Source organism: Lutjanus erythropterus, chromosome 15, assembly GCF_056507025.1.
Source record: "Lutjanus erythropterus isolate fLutEry1 chromosome 15, fLutEry1.hap2, whole genome shotgun sequence".
In the NCBI taxonomy this organism is placed as follows: Eukaryota; Metazoa; Chordata; class Actinopteri; order Lutjaniformes; family Lutjanidae; genus Lutjanus; species Lutjanus erythropterus.
Genome location: NC_139331.1, coordinates 25,028,499 through 25,048,530, shown reverse-complemented (window position 1 = coordinate 25,048,530; position 20,032 = coordinate 25,028,499). Strand labels below are relative to the sequence as shown.

Genomic DNA, 20,032 nt, shown 5'->3' with positions numbered 1-20,032 from the left:
CACTGAAGTAGACAAAACAAAGACATACAATTGGTTAACTCGTCACTATATAATTGGAGCACTGAAAGAAGTTGAGACCAGCTCAACTTTGCAGCGACTCACATCCGACACATGGTGACAAGTGTCAGATGTCAGTTTCTGGGTTAATATTGCCAGTAGTGTGACTATACCATATAGGTACAGGCATCGCTAAATGTATCAGAAATTTTTTAAACAATACCCAGCCCTATTGTTCAGAGTGTGGAGTGGCCTGTTAATATCTGGTGGAACCATGTTGAAGCCAACAGAACTGTCTGTGCTACAGATATAAGGACAAATTCCTGTGGTGTTGAGAAATACCAAACTGGTCAGTATAACAGCACAATGCAGCAAGGAAACACTTGAGTTATTAGGACATCTTACAGCAAAGATCATTTTAATGGTCCCAAATATTCTTAACAACTAAGTGTACACTCATGTAAAAGGAAAAAAATGAGAAGATATGACAAAATTCATCACATCTAGAATTCCACTCAATCTTTAATCAAGACGGGATTACAAATTCTCCAAAAAATCTGCAGTTTCAAAGGGCAAAAAGGGTAAAACTAGCTCACCTACTGAGGTCTTTAAAAACCTGTTCAAGTGTGACTGAAAACGTCCTGAACATTTAAAGGCAGGTCTTTTTTGTTTGTCATTTACAAAAAACAGGAGAAAAGATCGAGAGACAAATAGAGAACAAAAAGAAAATAATGAAGAAACTGCTGGCTTTTTTTTCTCTTCAGAGAAAGAAACGTCCGCTGAGGAACGACGACGACACTGATGACATCATCAAACGACAACAAGGACAGCTCTTTGCCACATGCTGCCTCCCGTCTGGTCCTATATACTAACTTAAAAAAAAAAAAAGGAAAAAAAAAAAAAGACAAAAAGCAACAGACAAAGAGAGGGAGAAAGAGCAGAGGAGAAAAGAAGTAGAAAGAAACGAGGAGGAAGGTGAATTCTGAGGAGGAGGAGGGGATGGGGGTGCGAGTGGTGGTTCTGGGTCTGAATTGGCCGACCCGTCTGGGCCGCTGTGATGTCCTTCCCTGAGTGGGGGGGCGGGGGGGCAGTGGGTTATGGTCCGAGCCCGTGAGCTCTCTGGGATTTCACTCTGCGTGTACGTGTGTGTTTTTTTTGTATGTGGTCTTTTTTCCTCCAGTTGCTAAATCACCAAACTCAAACCGGCCTCATACAGTCCGAGTCTGCTGAGCGTGATCTTTTCTCCCCCAACTGTCACACGTCTGATCCACTTTTCAGACGGTCTGTCACTCCTGGTTTCCTGATTGGCACTTGTATGAAGTGGGCTAGTCTGAGGAGGCTTCGTATCCGTTCACAGTCCGCTCCTCTGTTGGCCGCCCGCTGACGGCGAGTGGCGGCTTTCATTCATTCAATTTGTTTACAAGTTTGATCATTCCCGTGTGAAGTCTATGCGCTGAAACTGTCTGAGCGGAGCACCAAGCCGAGACAGCGGAGCTTCTTTAAGAGCTCAGTTTGGACTTCTTCGAAGGTGGCAGAGGGTCCTCTTTACTCTCACCATCCTCCTCCTCTTCTTCCTCCTCGTCATCATCATCAGGATAGTCCACCAGTCCCACTAAACCCTGAAGAGAAGAGAGGAAAAAAAATAGAATTAACACCTTGTGGTTGTATGCTTCCACAAACCTGTCAAGTTAGTTTCCATCCATGTCTGTCAAGACTCATAACACGTATAGAGAAGACTTTGAAGGAATTTAATAAGATGTATTAAGTTTATTTTTTGATGTGTGAATCTAGCGAATCATTTCCAGTGAGAAACATATTGTGTTTACTTGGGGACTATTTTTTATACAATATAGCGCAGGGTTTCTCAAACTTATTATGCCACGTACCACATCAGAAAATGCTGAGCTCTCCAAATATCACCTAAGTGTTTCACGTCGTTTGGTGCGAGCAGGTTTAGTTAACACTTCACTGGTGCCTCATAAGTAGCCACTACTTCTTGTGCTTGGTTCACTTTCATCCACTTCAACACAGCTGCTCAAAATATTCTCCTCCTAAACTGCACTCATCCCAATTGGAGCCAATTACAATGCTTCTGAAGCATTAATTTTCATTCTCTTGATTTTACCTCTGCTAGCTAGTAACTAGCAAATGGATGACGTATGTGCACGCTATAACCATGACTACATAACAGGCTGATACTCATTTTATTAATCTGATTTCTTCTGGATTTCCATAGAAATTTTGTAGTGTTCTGATAGTATTACATGTTTTTAAATTATTTTATTTCATTAAAAAAATGACATTCCTTTGCATACCACCAGAGGGAGTTAGTGTGCCACCACTGGGACACGTACCAGTTACCACACAGAGGACTGAGCTGAACACTGCTGATGCTAAAAAATATTGCAGTGAAGCCGACCTTTGACCTTGTCATCTCTTAATATTATTAGACATTTGTGTGACATTTATTAGTTGTTATTAGAGTAATTAGTGTTGCACAGTATACAGAAGTCTACAGAAATGTAGGTACTTTTCTTGGTTCAAAACACTTCGGTATGAGAATTTCCCAACATTCTGTATTTGTAGTTGGTCAATATTGGTGCATTCACACAGAAAGTGAAAGGAATTTTCTCCTCACGGAGTACCAAGGGTGTATGTCTGTATTCAGTTCAGCATCTGACTAAGTACCACACTCATGAGATTCCCGTTCTTTCTGTTACTTTACTATAGTCTCTCTTCTTCTTCCCCTCTCTGTACATCAGTATACAAATTAAAGTACATCAGATCAGAACAGAACTCTGCGTGTTTATTCCTCAAGAAATTGCAGCTCTTTAACCAGCTCTCTCCTCCAGAGCTCCATGGCACTAAGCAGTTGTCTGTTGGCAAGCAGCTCTGCCCTCTACTCCGCCTGGTTGTCCAGACACACTCAGTAAAGCACTATAATACATGTAAGTTTAATATTTTCAAGCTTAATACAATGTTTCCTGTAACACTCTATTAAGCCAGAGTTATTTGTTGGTTTTGTTTTGGTACTTTTAAAATGTTTAATAGTTAATAGCACAGAGCTATTAGCACTGGCATGTCATGACATCTTACTTATCAACTATGGTGACTCTGTAGTGTCAGACAGAATGGCCAGTAAAAAATGCACAGTGACTCCCACTGTAAATTTACAGGCATATCAGTAGCATCTGGCCACAGTTGTCACCAATGCAGATGCATAAAAGAAACAGTCATCCTGACCTACTAGTCAGACACTTAAAAGTACATTCTGGTTGGGATAATACTACAAACCAGCTGGTAGACCAACAAATTAAATAAATGGACAACTATAATATTGCAGCTCTGTTTTGTTGAAAACTTTGTTATTCTGTTTCTCTTCACAACTCTACCACGACCATCTCTCTGCTGCAGAAATGTATCAATTCTGGGAAAATTTTCAACAAACTAAAAACACCCGTTGATGCTTAACCAACTGTCTCAAATTGTGTGAGTATTATGTCTCATCACATCTTTTGTAAATAAACTCATTTTAAAACTGACTTGACCTGTAGACCTCAACCTCCATTTTCCATCTGTCTAAATAAAGCTAACACATACAAATTCTGTCCAGTGACACACTGGCGGTGATGACCATTCTTTGTAATACACAACAAGGATGGTGGGAGTTGTGTGAAAATTGACAGTCTGAGTGTGAAGATTCATAGTTAAAGCACAATTTTCACAAAAGTCTTCCTTCCTTTCAGTTAAGTAGCATTTGATAAAGAGCAGACATTGTGTAAAATAACTTTAGGCTTTGTCCTCAATGATTGGACTTTCTTCACAGAGAACAGGTCAAGCTTAAGAGCCACACCATCAACGTGCTGACATTCATGGTTACCTTTGTGGTTACAGTTGTGGTGGAGGGTGAGCTCCGCGCCACTGAGCCCGGAGAACCCGGCGATCCCGGAGACCCTGGGTTCAATGAGGCAGATGAAGGAGGGCTGGAGAGGCTGGTTTTTGTGGAGCCAGAGAAGGCGAGCTTGAAGCTGGGGTTCTGCCTGCCCGATAAGCTTGACTTCCCCAGTACTTCTTTGTCCTCTGGGTCTTTCACTGGAGGTACGGCGGGAGAGGTGGACAAGAAATGATCATTTTTATTTCTCCACGAGTAAACAAAATATATCTTTTAACCACAATATGCTTGTACAAGACCCAATCCCCTATTGTGAGTGTGTTCAACCTAACAAGTGACTGTATTTCTAGAAAAGGTCCCATCTCAACTAACAACTTAAACATCTGAGAGGCAACAGTTAACTGACATTGTACATCAATAAAAAATTGATAAATGGTTAACCTACCAGTATTGCTGGTGCTGACTAGCTAGAGAGGCAAAGTTTAATTGTCCACTAAGTGCATTAATGGCACACATCCCCAGGGTTAAGTTACTGCTAATGGAAATCCGACATCTGATTTTGCTGCTTCATAATAACAATTTTTGACAACAAAATAACAGGGGATTTTATTGTGAATAATTTATAGGAAATAAGAAATCAGTTAAATACACAATTTCAAGTGGATGCATCGAATCAGAGTCACCCCAAGCAGCACATGTGTATGAAGAAGGAGCAAAGGGTTGTGGAAGTTACTGACAGAGGCAACATTCCTTCAGTGTTTCTGCCAAATCAGTGTTAAAAGGGCTTGAGTGGCTGAGTATTCAGGTACAGCCATGTCAAATTAAGCCAATACATGCAACCACAGTTTTTTTTGCATATGGTATTATAATAAGCAGACACTTGACTGGAAGTACCTGGACTGCATGTAACTTTCAGGTGTGGAGGTACATTTAATTGTAAAAACATAATAACCATATGCACTGGGCATTCATCATGCAGCTGCAGCAGTAAAACAAAGTATTGAGCAAATAACATGTAAAAAGTTTGTCTATTTAACTGTCATATTGACTAATTGCAGATGACTATTTGGGGCCACTAAATAAAACTCTGCGACCTCTGGGAAGTTCAAAGAGAGTCTGGCAGCAATCCAGCACAGTGAGTCACTCTAATCACACAGTTGTTTTGTTTACAAATCTGCTTTCTTGCCTGCAACAAGTGCCAAATTTAATTTTATAAGAGCTTTGGCTTTATTCATATCCTCATTAGGTTGTCTTTTTTTCCCCCCACCAGGGAATGACAAAGCAAACATACAAAAGCAGCACAGATGACATGTCTTGTCCTGAAAGTATCCCTCCTTGGTCCTTCTCTAGGGCTGGCTGACAAAGTTCTGCACTCGTATGGTACTGATTGAATTGCTTCAATACTTTCATTCATTTATTTGCAGTCAATACCAAATTTTGATACCTAAACAGCTGTAAAAAAAATTTGACCAGTCCAATACTGTAAAGATATTAGATATTAGATAAAAGTGCAGCCTCATATTTTGAAATTGTAAGGTTGCAGGTTTTAAATTGCATAACAAGTTAGAAAATTCTCATTTTCAAAACGATCTGTGATTAACCACCATTAGAGCAAATATTTTGTCTTGTAAAGCTTCTTCTATACTTCAAGACTGATACATGCACCAAGGCTATGGACACATACATCACGCAGACAACCACCGAGTCCACTTGGAGGACATGTCTCACATTCGTGTACATACACCCTCTGATGACGGGATTTATGTCACACATACTTCGGCAGACTCTCGCACTCAGAGATGTGGCAGTATCGTCTTAAAAAATAACAACATGTGATTCTCTCCAAATGCACCAGTTTCAACCCAAAGTTGTCTACTAAGAATGGAAAATGCTGCTTTATCATACATACATTTCTTTCTCTCCATGAACTTGCTTATAGGTTCCATGAGGTCTTCCTCCGTCTTCATCTTGTCAGAGGGAGGAACTACAGCTTCACCATCCTCGAGGTCATCCTCATCTGTGTTGAACCACATCTCCTCTTCATCCTCCAGTGTTCTTGCATCACGACGGAAGCGGTGGTTCCTCAGGATGGAGCGCATGCTGGAGAGGATAACACACAGTTTAGCAGTGAAAAAAACACAACATGCACATATATTTACATAGAACATCTCAGACAGTGTTCCTTCAAACAGCTTCCCCCTTAAAGAGCATTTTGCACTTAATGTAAGTGACAACTCTTGACATCTGTCATTGAGCGATATCTATGCATGCTACACTGTAAATTTCTACAGTTAAGTTTTTTAATACCAATTTTTTGGCTTTTGCGCTTTTAAATCATAGGACAGCTGAAAATACGACAGGAAAGTGGGGAGAGAATAGAGGAACGACACACAGCACAGGTCCATAGGTGGGAGTCAAACCCACAGCCACTGCAGAGGACTCACTGCCTCAGTAAATGGGACGAACACTCTAGCAACTGAGCCACCTTTCTACAGTAATAATTGAACATATCAGATCAGGGAAAAAAGGAAACAATAAATGGGTTAAGGAACTCTGTGTCAGAGAGAGAGAGAGAGTGAGAGAGAGAGTGAGATACCTCAGCTGCTGTGGTGAGGGGCGTGTGAGTCATAGGGAAAGCAGCAGTCATTTAAGTTATATTGCATTTAACATCATAATCTCATGATCTAATTCCAGGGTGATGAGCCTGCTAAGTTTCCCACTGAAAATACCTGTAGTCACAGCCTACAGGATTTTACGTAGGGGAAAACCATGACTTTCAAACCACAGATAAGCACAGCACACATCTTTTTTACCTCAACTTTGCATTGAGATTTCAGGAATTATTACGTTGACAAGAAACAGTAACAGTATAACTGTACTGTTCGCACTATGATGGTTAAATTTAGTCCACAGTTCACATGGGTGTCGAACCCTGGGGGTGATCTGTACCAGCAACAAATAGAGAGGTATGATATAATGCAGCTGTTGGTACACTATTTCCATTGTAAACCACAAGAATGTGAAATGTTTAAATGGTCATCTGTATAAACAGAACGATGCAAGCTGTTGCGTGTTTATAAACAAAAATATGCTATATAATAAACACAAACTGTTCCTGAAAGTTGCAGAAAATAACAAGAGGAAAAATCAAAGGAGCAAAGTGAAGTTTCAAAAAAGGAAACAGCTGTTACATCAACATAATACTGGTCCTAAGTGATGCGCTCTGCACAGTTTCATTTTCTGATTTGACTGTGTGCTTCAGTCAGTCATATATGAGCAAGTGACACATTGCGCAATCTCAGCTGTTACTGGTAAATGCAATGGTAATTTAAGCAGCTTATCAACCTGAATATCTGACACACTGACTTTAATTTTGTTTATTTATTGTGAGAAACACTCACAGACTCACTTGTTATTATGATTCTCTTCATTACTGAGAGTGTCATAGTTGTAGAAGTGGTGCAGCCTTGGTTTTCTCACCTGTCCAGTTTGGGGTTGTCTTGTCTCTCTCGCTGCTGTTCATACCGCAGCTTCAGGCCCTTGAACGTTTGGACGTAGTCCACATCCTCCAGAGCCTTCCAGTAGTTCTCTACTATATGAGCTGTGAGAGATTTCACATCCTCCTGGGAGCAATGGGAGGGGAGAGAGAGGAGTGTAGAGACCCAGTAGAGTAGGAAATTGATGGAAAAGGTACAGAGAGGTAAGACGAGTTGTTAAGAGTTCAGGAGAGAGGCACAGCAGAGGAAGAATGAAGAGTGGAGCATGAAGCAAGGGAGAGAAATAGAGAACAGGGGAGAACACACCAAACAAGTTAAAATGAATCAATAAAATACTGTATGATCAACAAATAATGCTTTATTTCACAGCTCTGATCAGAAACTTCATCAAAAATTCATCGAAAGTCAACTTATATTTATAATCAGTGTAAACTCAATCAAATCTAAAATGATATGGACTTTTAAGGTGTATAAAATGACTGCCTGGCTGATAATTTACCTAATCACTTGCTCAAATGGAAAAGTGAAAAAACAACCCACAACTGACTGGGACAAGTATTCTGTCAACTGAGCAACTGAAGTGTCCTCAGTGCATCAGTGGATGTACTCCAGTAAGCCATACACCAGCATTGTGATGCTGTAGGACAGGTCTGTACTGGTTTGACAAGCTGCTCAACTCAGAGGAGACAAGCAACAGAACAGGAAAGAAAGTCAAATATATATATATATATATGTGTATATATACATATATATATATATATATATATATATATATATATATATATATATATATATATATATATATATATATATATATATATATATATATATATATATATATGTATGTATGTATTAAAAAAGAACAACGCACTAAGCAGAACAGAAGCATTACTTTTTTCCAACTTCTTAAACCAAAACCAGCATAAGGCAAGAGGAGGCTGATGGTGAACTGCCAGTTTCTACAGCTCTGTGGCCTAACTGTCAGTTAAATGTTGTTAACAAAAAGGGCACCACTCAAAATTCAGTGCCAGACATCATCATATGTGAAATATTTTCTTTAATATTTCCAGGTTTTGTTGATCTATTACACAGAAAAAGGGCACAGCAGCCATCTCAACTGTTTGGGGGAAAGTGAAAATTTAATCAATGTAAATGTTCAACAACAGAATGAGAAATGACACGAAAGCACAGAAGAAACACTCACCACACGGACATACTCAAACATCTCAATGATGGCTGAGTTCATGAGATTGTAGCGTGAGCCGTTGTTGAGGAACGCCTTAATGACGGGCTCAAAGAGAAAGTTTCTCATGATGTAGCGATTGTAAAATTCATCCTTCAGACCAATGATCCTCCGCATGAAGCGCAGGGCACCTGGACAGACGAAGAAAGATAAGCATGAATATTAAGCTCAAACTAACTGATCTGTATTCAAAATCAGTCAGAAAACTTTTAACATTGTGTCTGATTTGACAGGTTCAAAGAACTGAAGATCTTGCTGTCGTTATGTAACTTACATAGTGCCAGGAAGGCATGCTGAGAGGCGGTGAGCACCAGTACCCTCCTGAGAATGTCCTTGTTGATGATGTAGTTCTTGATGTGGTAGGTGTGGTGCTCAACACAGAATGTCAGCAGTTCCAGAATCAAGGCCAGCAACTGGGATGTTTGAAAATCATCTACAAGAAGAATGGAGGCAGTAAGACACAGAAAATACTTGTGCATTCACTTCAATGGCACATTCACAAAACCAACACACGTGGGTACACACATACATCACAGGTAAGCAATACCTTTGCTCGGTTTTTCCTCTGTGGTGTTGGCCAGTAGTGGAGCTGAGAGGACGTGCATACAGTGCTTGTAGAAGAAGCTCAGGAACTCTGTCTTTTCTGTTTTCTGAAGTGGAAAAAAACAAACATTTTTTGCTGAGTAACACATCTTTGATATCTTTTGCAGTTAATGTTTTTATACTACTATGCTCTGGCCCACTCAATATTGCCTAACCCAGTAGTTCTCAAACTTTTTATGCCATGTTCCACTTCTGAAGCCAAGAAAAGATCACACCCCACAACTCTGAGCAATCATTAACAAGGAAAGGGGAAGCAACTGATAAAAAAGGATCCAAGCTGAATTTTAGTGAAATAAAAGTCAGAAATAGCAACAGCAAACTCTTGTTATTTTTTTCTACACTGATCATATTCATTCAACTTAGTTTCACTCCATTTTTTCCAGACAGCCTGGTCTTACAAAATTGTTACAAAATCATAATGAGGAGAACTGGGGTTTAGCTTTCCAATTATTGACTTTTCTGCATCCATTCATAATCTTTCAACAGAGAATTGCAGTGCATCTAATAATCAACTCTACCTCCAACCCCTACACTCTACACATTGCAGCCTACCTATTATTCTTTTTTTGAATCTGTAGAGCTAAGGATGTTTAACAACAACATCATTATGGTGAAATTTCCATCCATACAAAACTGCTCACCAATGTGGCATTATCAGCTCGACCTGCACATATTTGAAAAAGGATTTCAGTGTGGCCAACAGCTAGATAGATAATAATAATCAAACCATGAATATTTTATGCACCAGTTCAGTAACTGTCAATGAGCAAACTCTTGTTTATGTTCTCTACATTAATCATATTCATTCAACTAGGACATTCAACCCAGTTTCCCTCCATATTTTACCCTGGTTATCCACACTCCACCTGTAGAGGCTCTCTGTGTCACCTGTGGGGCCACCCTACATTTAAAGAACTACTGACCTAACCCAGTATGACTATAAATAACATACACAATGCTCCATGCTTCTGAATTCAACACTGATTTGTCTGTATGTGTGTCAATCAATTAATGTGTCATTGTCAAGGCTGTTGCTAGCCCATGAGTCATAGGCTCTTTCAGAGCCCTTGGTGGTGTGAAAATATGGCTACCATATACAGTACCCTAGGCATATAGATAAATGGTGAGGTGTAGAGCTCTGACCCAACCTGTTATACTGCTGGCACTGGGTAGTGCTAATCAAGAGTAACTTGATTAGCAAGAAAATCCAGCTTTCTGGTATGGATGTTTATTTTTCCTGATACCACCATTGTATTTGTACTCCAACATCCAATATACTCACAGAGACCACATTTTTTTCTTCTGCACATTTAAAAATGAATGTGGCACTGTGCCATATTTAGAACACTACCTCCGTTTGCTCCTAACACTTGGCTACAGACGCCCTAAAACTTGGTATCGGAGTTGGGGTGACGCCTTGTGTTTTGAGTGTTGTGTGTCTGATGCGTAATATTCATTGGCTCGCATTGGGTCATCTCATCCCTTTTTGGATAAGCTAGCCTAACTGTAACCTGGGGGGAGGCACATAGTTTCGCACAGCCAGACCCGCCTCCACAGCACTCTGGTCTGGAGAAGGGTCTGGCATCACATAAGCACATTCTGCTGTAAGGGAAAAAATGCCCTCCCTTCTTTCATTTCTTTAAGCTGAACACAAACGTCTTGAGCAGCATTAAGCCTAGGATGCAACGACTGTGCTACAGTAAAGTAATATCAAGGGTTGAATGCATGCACGCCAGGAGGAAAGCTGTGGCATTAAAATGACTACATCACTGCAAAAGAAAAGGTAACAGCTGCAAGCTTGTTTACGTTTGTACCATTAGCGTCCCAGGGGCTAATTTGCCATTTTCAGTGTGTAGGTTGCACCTTTGAGGTTGTTATTGTTTCCCGGGGACTTTGAAAGTGTAGACAGCGGATGCTGCCAGAAACCAAGAAACCCATGGGAGACTTATACTGGTAATGTGCATCCGATGAGTCAGACTACAGAATAGTTTAGTCTGTTTACCTATATACAGATATGCCTTAAATAAACAGATCTCATATGGTATGCCTGTACTCAACACAGAGGTTGAGACGGTCACAGTGCTCGCTGAACTGTGCACTGCTACATCCAGCAAAAACACAGCCATACATGTGAAATACCAATTTTTTAGGGAGTCTCTCTTGGCCTCTCTCCTCCTTGTGAGAAAAAAATCTTTCACAGCATAACTGAAGGACCATGAAGGTGTTTCTGCTTGATCCAGTTTGAAGAGAACTGTAAGCAGCATCTCCACTTCTCACAGAAAAGGTTCTAACATTTCACTGGTAAATGACTGTCTGTATAAACTGACATGTTTGGGAGTAGCATGCAAACTCACATTTGCAGTAGCCAGCATGTTCTCAGGGTCCACCAGAGTCCGTAGTAGGCCCATCAGCTGCACTGCTCCACCTAGCTCTGGGTCTGTATCACAGATCATGTGTTCTATGATCAGGTTGATCAGGAGGATGTCCTGGAAGGCAAAGAAATAATCATTAGTAACATCCTCATATCTACCTGTGTGATAAATTTCTGTCTGACTTTGTTCATATACTCACATCATCATTCTGCTGAGACTCCTGCATAACGAACTCTCGTACCATGGAGGGGTTGTACTCCACAAGATAAGAGAAGATATCTGTGGCTGCCCCACGCACCTGAACGTCATCCATTCCCTGTTTCATAAGAACACATTATATTTGTCAGTGGATTGTAAATATCCCCTAAGAAATCCAAGTCTTAGTTTATCTTAAAAACTGCATGGAAACAAGAGTAATAATCAAAAACAGCCCACAACTACACTGACTTTCACTTTAACAGTGAATTCCTTTCCATTTTTCTCAGGGTGTGTGGGAACAGGAAGGATACGGGAAGCAGATATTACTCTCACAAATGTCTGTATGTGCCAAGGTGTTCATGTATTGTATGTAACAAGTCCACATATCTTGACATATATGATCATAAATTTATGCATTTCCACTGAAATTCAAGGGCTTATGTCTTCCAATTTTATTATTTTATGTGATTGTACTGTAGGGTACTAAAACAACTAATTGCATGTTCATGGGCTGCCTTGAAGTTGGAAAACCTGCTAGTTTATTTTGTCAGAGACCAAAGTGTATTTGGCTGTCTGATCTGTCCCCTTGTATCAAATCCATTCTTCTTGTTCATTCTCCTGCAGTCACTGATGTGCAGACAAAATTGGGAGTGAAGGTGTCAAACTAAAAACTGCTCAGTTTAACCTAACATAAAAAGAGGTGCAATGGTGCGATTGTGATGAAGAAGTTTCTGAGAAAATGCAGACTGTGACAGTTGTGATGCACTCGCAGTGTTTGGGTGTTTTAATATACTGTTACTGATAATGTTTAAAATACTGTTGTTTTGTTTGAGGTTTTTTTTTTTTTTTTTTGGAAAGGTACCCAACTCAGCTCTGTAAGTCAAAACTGAATCAGCGGTAAATCAAGCCAAACCTCTTTGTGTTCACCATGTTACACAATCCCTGTCTACACATGACATCTGAGAGTGAATGGAGTTGGTCTGTCACCACGTCGCTTTACCAGTTAGTCATGTTGCCCTTGAATGAAAAGTGGTATACATGTGAACTCACCACTACCACCACACACAGCCACAAAACCAGGGGTGAGAACTTACTAGCAACTTAGGATTTAATTCTGAGTCAGAGGGCTAAGATGCAATTATAAAACAACTACCGATGCATGAAAATTTTTTCTGTTTCTCACTGTGTCTACAGCTGCTCACACTCAACTATCCTCACAAAACACCAAGGAAGTAACGTAGTTTAAACATGAGCACAACATGCACATTTACATCTGTTAGGTTTCACCATCCAAAGCACATACCACCCTGTCTAAATTGTTACAGGCACTCATTATGTGGAGAAATGTATGACTTTTCTGCATCCATTCATAATCTTTCAACAGAGAATCACAGTACATCTAATAATCAACTCTACCTCCAACCCCTACACTCTACACATTGCAGCCTGAAATTTCCATCCATACAAAACTGCTCACAAATGTGGCATTACCACCTCGACCTGTACATATCTGAAAAAGGATTTCGGTGTGGCCAACAGCTGATCTCTCCACACAGATAATATAACCACGTATGATTAGATGCAGCAGTTCAAATAAGTGTTGAGGACGAGAATTCAGCTGCACTATAACCCAAATCGATCAGATGCTCCTCTCTACACTTCTACCCAATCACACCAGGGCAACCTGCAGCAGCCACCCTGATGGTTGTTTATTTTTGTGTGTACTCAACTATGTATGCTAAATATATGGTAAGCTTCAAGGTTTAACATTATACAGAAAAAAACAACATCTGATTTACTTTGGTGCCTTGTAATATGACTTAATTTGCTTTTTCAAAAAAAAAAATGCTGCATCATGGTCCTTAGAAAAAGCTAAAATACCCTTTAACAAGAGGCCAAAGCACGGGATGGGAGGTACTTATTGATATTCAGTTAAGGAGCAACAGCAGATGGTGGTGGGCACAAACCCAGTTTGGAGAAGCAGAGAGGGGTACCAGCACAGAAGCTAAGCAATGTGCTGCTGTGAACAGGGTCATGAACAAAAAGTATTTTAGCCACTTAAATTAATAATGACCTTTCTTTTTAATTCAATGAAGTCTCACAACAACACAAACAAACAAACTAACAGGATATAAGTATATCATATAACCCCACATCAAAAAATCCAAACTATCCTTTTGTCATTCACTTGAACAAAAGCTGCAAAAAATACTGTTCATAAATCTGCCTCCTCAGTCTCAACATACTGTAATTTAATACCACAGGAACGAGAGTCTGATTCTCCCCTTTCAACAAGGTGTTCTTGAGGTGTGAACAATCAATGGCAACTAAATAACTTTGTATGGAATAGATACACAGTTATATGAACGCACTGCCAACATCCTAATATCATCTTCATCGAACATATTGGCTTGTCTCCGTTGTTGTCCAATTGTCCAATTTATCAAAGCACATTCCTTTATACTTGCAAATAAGGTCACCCCACTACCAAAGCCACGGACACAAAGAGACAAATTCCTTGCATGTCTGAGCAAACTTGGCCAGTGAACATCATTCCAGTTTATATAAGATCGGGGCACTCACCAGTATGACCTCTAGTGCAGGTAGAATGCCCATGTTTGACAATGTCTTGAAGAAGGCGTCTCTGTTTTGAGGTTGTAACGTTTGTGAGAATGCACAGAATTCCTTTAGGAAATTCACCTGTACGGAAGAAATTGACACAGGTCTATGAAACAAGGAAAAAAAAAATAAGAACAGTGTTCGATAAATAATTTCTGATGACAGTCTGGCGTACCAGTTCATGTCTTTTGTCGTCATCTGTAGCCTCGTCTGTTAGCTGTGCAAAGAGGTCTGTCAGGAACTTCTCATCATCCTGACATCAAAAGGGAAGTGGAGATAAGAGGAGTTGAGAATCAACAAATCAGGATATGGAAAAATAAATCACCCTTGACCCTCACATTTATCTATACTTTAACAGTACAAATAGCTATGAAACATAAATTACATCCAATGTTCTTACCAACTGATTCTGAATTCAGTGTGACACAATTTGTCATTATAAGCACCTCTTTAGCTTCAATTCACAACCAGAAATACAGATATTTTTGTTCACTGTTTAGAACTATTGTAGTCAGCATTAAAGAAAACTTCCTGAATGTTTTTTATATTGACAATCCAGACCCATTCACTAATATCTGTGATCCAGAATATCTGGTGTTGGTTGAAATGAATACAACGCTTGGTCTGTTCATTTTGGCTTTGCATGACTGCCTCAAGATAAGTGAGGAAGAAAAGGTCCATATCAGTAGTGTTTGACTTCAAAATTTCACTCAGCACAGTGTACCAGAGTCAACAGCGAGCCAGTTTCAGTTTTCCTCTAGCGCAGCATAACTGATTTACACAACACTTCTCCATCTCTATGGAGATACCCATACATAAACACTGCTGAGTTGACACAGTACAAAAACACAAAGATCACATGACCATAAAAGACTAGCAGACAAACTCAGACAGGGTAAAGCACAATCAGCCAAAAATAAAACCTTTGTACAATCCTACAATTACTGTTATTTCCTGTCCTCACAGAAAGAACACCAATTTAAAATATATTCTCATGTGTGCATTTTGATGTTAGATATTATGACAGTTTGTCTGAAGGTCATGCATTTTGGAAGATTTGCTTTCGCAATGAAGTCAAAAAAATGGAGCACACACACATACTACTTAAAAATAGTACTACTTAAATAATACTACAGTAGTGATATGTATCTGCAATTATATTTCACCAATAGGAATAAAAAAAAATGTCCATTCAAATTCTGAATAGTGTCATTTAAAAGCATTAAATACAAACTGTCATTAAAGCACGTAGCAAATATATCCTGGCTCAAACAGCCTATCAAATCTCTTGATAATGGAGCATGACAGGCAAACAGCCAGTCATTTAACAGGTGTCTTGTTTACTTGCACCATCAATATGTGACACAACAACAGAAACAGTGTGGAGTGAGAAAACTGGTGCAGACAGACAGGAAATTGTTAATAAAAAATGACAGATGAGCTCACCAGCATGGCAGTTTCCTAGTTTTTTTCCCTTTGTATATATATTCCTGGATAAATAAAGCAGGAGGAAAAAACCCTCTTACCTGTAGTGTTATTTATCTAATTCGTAATAGTTTTGGTGTGACTTGCAGAGATTTAGAGATATCGCACACAGAGATGTCTGCCTTCTCTCCAAAAATTGACAGAAAAAAAAAAAAAATCACTTCAAGAACAGTGTCTCTTTTCCAGAAATCTCAGCCTGGTTACTCAAAATAACAAGGTCTGTGCATTATCGTGTCAGTGTGTCATGATTTCTAGAAAGACACAAATGCTTTTTTTTTTTTTTGGTTGATTTTAAGACCACAAGCCAGGTGCCATCTAGTTCTATTATATTTGAGAGAAGACAGAACTCTCCACAGCTGATATCACCACACATCAAAACAATCTAAATGAACAGATAGCACTACAGGTAAGAGAAAATGTACTGAAATCTATTTTTGGGGTGAACCATCCCCCTAAATTCAAAATAAAGTGGTTAAATTCAACCTTTTTTCCGACTCAGACCAATTTAAAAATACTAACAAATATACTTCATTGTCAAATGTTACAATACATGTCTGCCTGTCTCACCTGTAGCATGCCCACAATCTCCACCTTGTTGAAAAAGATGAAGGAGTGCAGGGTGGACAACATGTTTTCCTCAAAAACAGAGGGTGTGGGCAGCACCATGTCCTGAATATACTGCACCCGATACGTCTGGTGTATTTTCTGACGCAGTTCAGGGTCAGAGATGGGGATCACCTCCTTAAAGCGGGCTGTCTTAGTTAGAAACTCCCGATGCCGCCGTGGCTGCGGGAGTGCTGGGTCAAACTCCAGACAACCAATGACGTCCATGATGCACTCGTCAGAGAACATAACCTCAAAGAGTGCAGTGCGATTGAGGAGAAAGATGCCTTTGATGATTTCATACATGTGGTGCAGTCCCTCTCTGTTCTCCAAATCCTCACATACGCGGAACAGCTCCAGGAGCTTGCGAATGTATCCCTCGTTCTCCACGGCCAGCGCCAGTTTCTCGCGCCGCAGTGGGGATGGGAGCGAGGAGGCCACCAGCTCAGCCAGGTCCTCCAAGCGGTTCAGTTCACATGGTGGTAACTCTAGACCTGGGGACGACATGTCGTCAAAGCGCTCTTCCTCAGATTCGTCCACCACATCCTGGGTGATGTCCACTGATGGGTCCTTTCCCTGCACCTTAATAATCAGACAAAGAAATTAGTGATGTAACAGTAAGCAACATAAACTATCACTAGGAACACCCAAACACACTTGATATCAAATACATACGCAGACGGCACAGACAAACATACACCCACACAGTACAGTTACCTGGCATATTTTCTCCCAGATCTCATCACAGCCAGCCTTCTCCTGGAAGCTGAGTGCCAGATCATAATTTTCAGCCTCTGACCATACTATCAATGTATCCTTTCCAAAATAAAAACAAAGTAAATTTACAATCAGTACACAGAGAAGGAAAATACACATTCTACATGAGTATAGTGCACAATGCTGTATGTGCTGACCTGTTGTTTCTGGTAGGCTGTGTTTGGATTGATTTTGGACTCCAGCAGTAAGGAACCTGTCAGGTTAAAAACAAAGGTGTTGTCAAAATGACTTTCACGAGGAGGGCAATAAGTAAGGCTGTTTGCTACATACAAGTGGGGGTTACATCCATGATTCCAACTGATACAGCTGGTTGAAATAAGTCAGGATGGAAGGTACTGTTTACATACAGCAGAGGTGGGAACAAGTAATTGTTTTGCAAGTCACAACTAAGCCTCAAGTCTTTGCACTGAGTCCAAAGTCCTTTCACACGTAAATTATAGTTGGTGTCATTTTTCCAACTGGAATTCAGTAATATAATGTTGGGCTTTATGGCTCTGGCCTGCAAATTGACTGAACGTTGTCTGATTGTTCAAACTAGGGCGGCACAATCAAAATATAGCAATTGCTATATGGTCAAGTGCAATATTCAAATTGACAGACACAAATGGTTGATACAACAACAATACAATGAAGTAATATGGTGCTGCAGAGATGTCCTGGCCTACAAATCTTGTTCTCCTGATATAAGAAAATATGTTTGTTTGATACAGACCCCAACAAATGTCACATCACCATGATTTCAATCGTTTTGTTTTTTTTTTGTTCATTCATTTATTATCCATAACTGCTTATCATTGAAGGGTCACACGGGTGCAAATAAAGATTGTCATGTAGAAATGGTCATTTCCAATAATTGTGAATCTCATTACAATCGCAACAGATTTCTTTTACCATAGCATTCTGCCCTAGTTCAAGCAAACTGGATGTCGGGAACTAAGTGTCAGCTTGCTGGGACTGAATAGCAATAACATTAGTTGAATCAGGAAATGTCAGGAAGTTACCTGATCAGTAGAACAAGTTTTAAGTAACATACTTTTAAATCTTTGGGTTTGGGGGAAGGTAAAAAAAGGCTCAAGCCAAGTTACAAGTGTTTTTTCAATAAATTTGTCACTTGAGTCCAAGTTGTGTGATTGGTGTAAGGCTGCAACTAACAACCAATTTTATTATTGATTAATTTGTGTTAATCTGTGTCTGTTAAAATGTTGATCATTGTTTCCCAAATTGACCAAAATACATTGAATTTATTGTCAAAGATGATCAAGAAAACAGAATATAATCACATTTGGGAAGCTGACACATTAGATTTTGGACATCTTTTTTTCTCACAGAATGACAGAAAACGATTAACCGGTTATCAAAATCATGAAAGATAGCTGACAACTAATCGATTAAGTGACTTACTGTTGCAGCTCTAGACTGAAGTGCACACATATGATATAAAGCAATTGCTGAGCAGCTCTAACAGTGGCAAACACGTTGCTGGTGATCTATAAGTTGACATATGCCATTCCTATGACCTTACCATCACTCTCTGCTCGCACCAGTAGAGATGTGCCTCTCAAACGCTCCACATAGCCTGAGGAGACGTGCCCGGTCCCACGATCATCCCACTGTCTGTCCTCATTGAGGGTATAGACTTTGACTCGTCGACGAGTGTCCGTCATCCTGGCAGGTAGTTGTAACCGGTTTCCCCCCTCCCGGACCTTCTTGGCTTTTACAGGGTGTCTGCTTCACCTAGTAACGCCACAACTTCAATTCACTTTTTGCACACCTGCTCACTTCTACAAGGCAATACTAACTTAAGTAGGGGTCAACCAGGCTAATAGTTCTTTGAAGGAGCTTAAAAGTGGAACACCTGGACGAGTATCCAGGAAAATTTCCCGAGCGATACTGCAGTTTCAACTACAATACCTGATTATTTTAAAGAGCTGCCTTGAAACTTATTTCCAGGGTTATAGGCAACACGCCACACAAAATGAGCTTACAGACCATTGTAGCAAGCTAACGAAAGTCTAATATACAGTGCGGAGGGCATTGACGTTAGCTAACATGTTAATCTACAAAACAAGGGCTGGCAGACATTGTTAAGTCCTAACACACAGCAGAGAGAGGGGTATTCAGAAAAAGCCCCACCGTTACGATGTCTGGCTCCCAAAACACTAAACCTTCTTATTAGAACAGTGTGTACGCTTTCGGGCAACGTTTGCCAGTTACGTTAGCTAGCAAACCTAACGAGTTAACTAGCTAGCTAGTACGCTAACTGCCTACGCTCAACATATTCAATATTAAACAACCCTTTGAAGCAAAATGACCCGAGCTGTGCACCGATAACATTATTTCGAACTTGCGGACCGCAGACACCGTGTTAAACCTTGGACCAATGTTTCTAATTGTGTCTGAATAATACGCCAGCTAGCTAGCGTTAGCTGCTATTTCTTCCCAAGTGTTCCGCCATGTTCTGGCTCGGGGCCGCGGAGAGACCACTCTCTCCTTACTGGTATTCATGCATCCCAAAAATTATGCAAACCAACAAACTGTAGTCGTGTAATTACTTCAAGGTTACGCTTTACATTATAACGCTATTTGCCATTCATTCCCGACGTCTTGCTCAGATAATTGCTAACTGCCCCCCCGTGAGTATTCAGCCATCTTGGGTCCCTTCAGAGTCAGTACGGGGTTTCCAGCACAGCAACAACAGGGCAGCCCGCCACATTTAAAGAGACAGTAACACAAAACCCCACGAATT

At 40.1% G+C, this 20,032-nt stretch overlaps 1 protein-coding gene across 2 annotated transcripts; it reads right to left on the bottom strand.

The window, feature by feature from the left end:
- Positions 1-398: 398 nt before the first annotated feature.
- On the bottom strand, positions 399-19,965 carry ppp4r3a (protein phosphatase 4 regulatory subunit 3A). Of its 2 annotated transcripts, none has more exons than XM_084736815.1 (15): positions 18,809-19,965; positions 17,424-17,479; positions 17,227-17,325; positions 16,474-17,091; positions 14,597-14,674; positions 14,386-14,502; positions 11,804-11,920; positions 11,587-11,718; positions 9,177-9,279; positions 8,904-9,062; positions 8,591-8,760; positions 7,370-7,512; positions 5,799-5,989; positions 3,878-4,089; positions 399-1,616 (listed from the first exon to the last, which is right to left on the bottom strand). In XM_084736815.1, exons 1-15 carry the CDS (start codon positions 18,948-18,950, stop codon positions 1,497-1,499), a joined length of 2,457 nt encoding a protein of 818 aa, XP_084592941.1. In that variant the 5' UTR covers positions 18,951-19,965; the 3' UTR covers positions 399-1,496. The 2 variants fall into 2 exon arrangements, with proteins under 2 accessions (XP_084592941.1, XP_084592942.1); XM_084736816.1 differs by having other exon boundaries at positions 7,370-7,509.
- Positions 19,966-20,032: the final 67 nt, after the last annotated feature.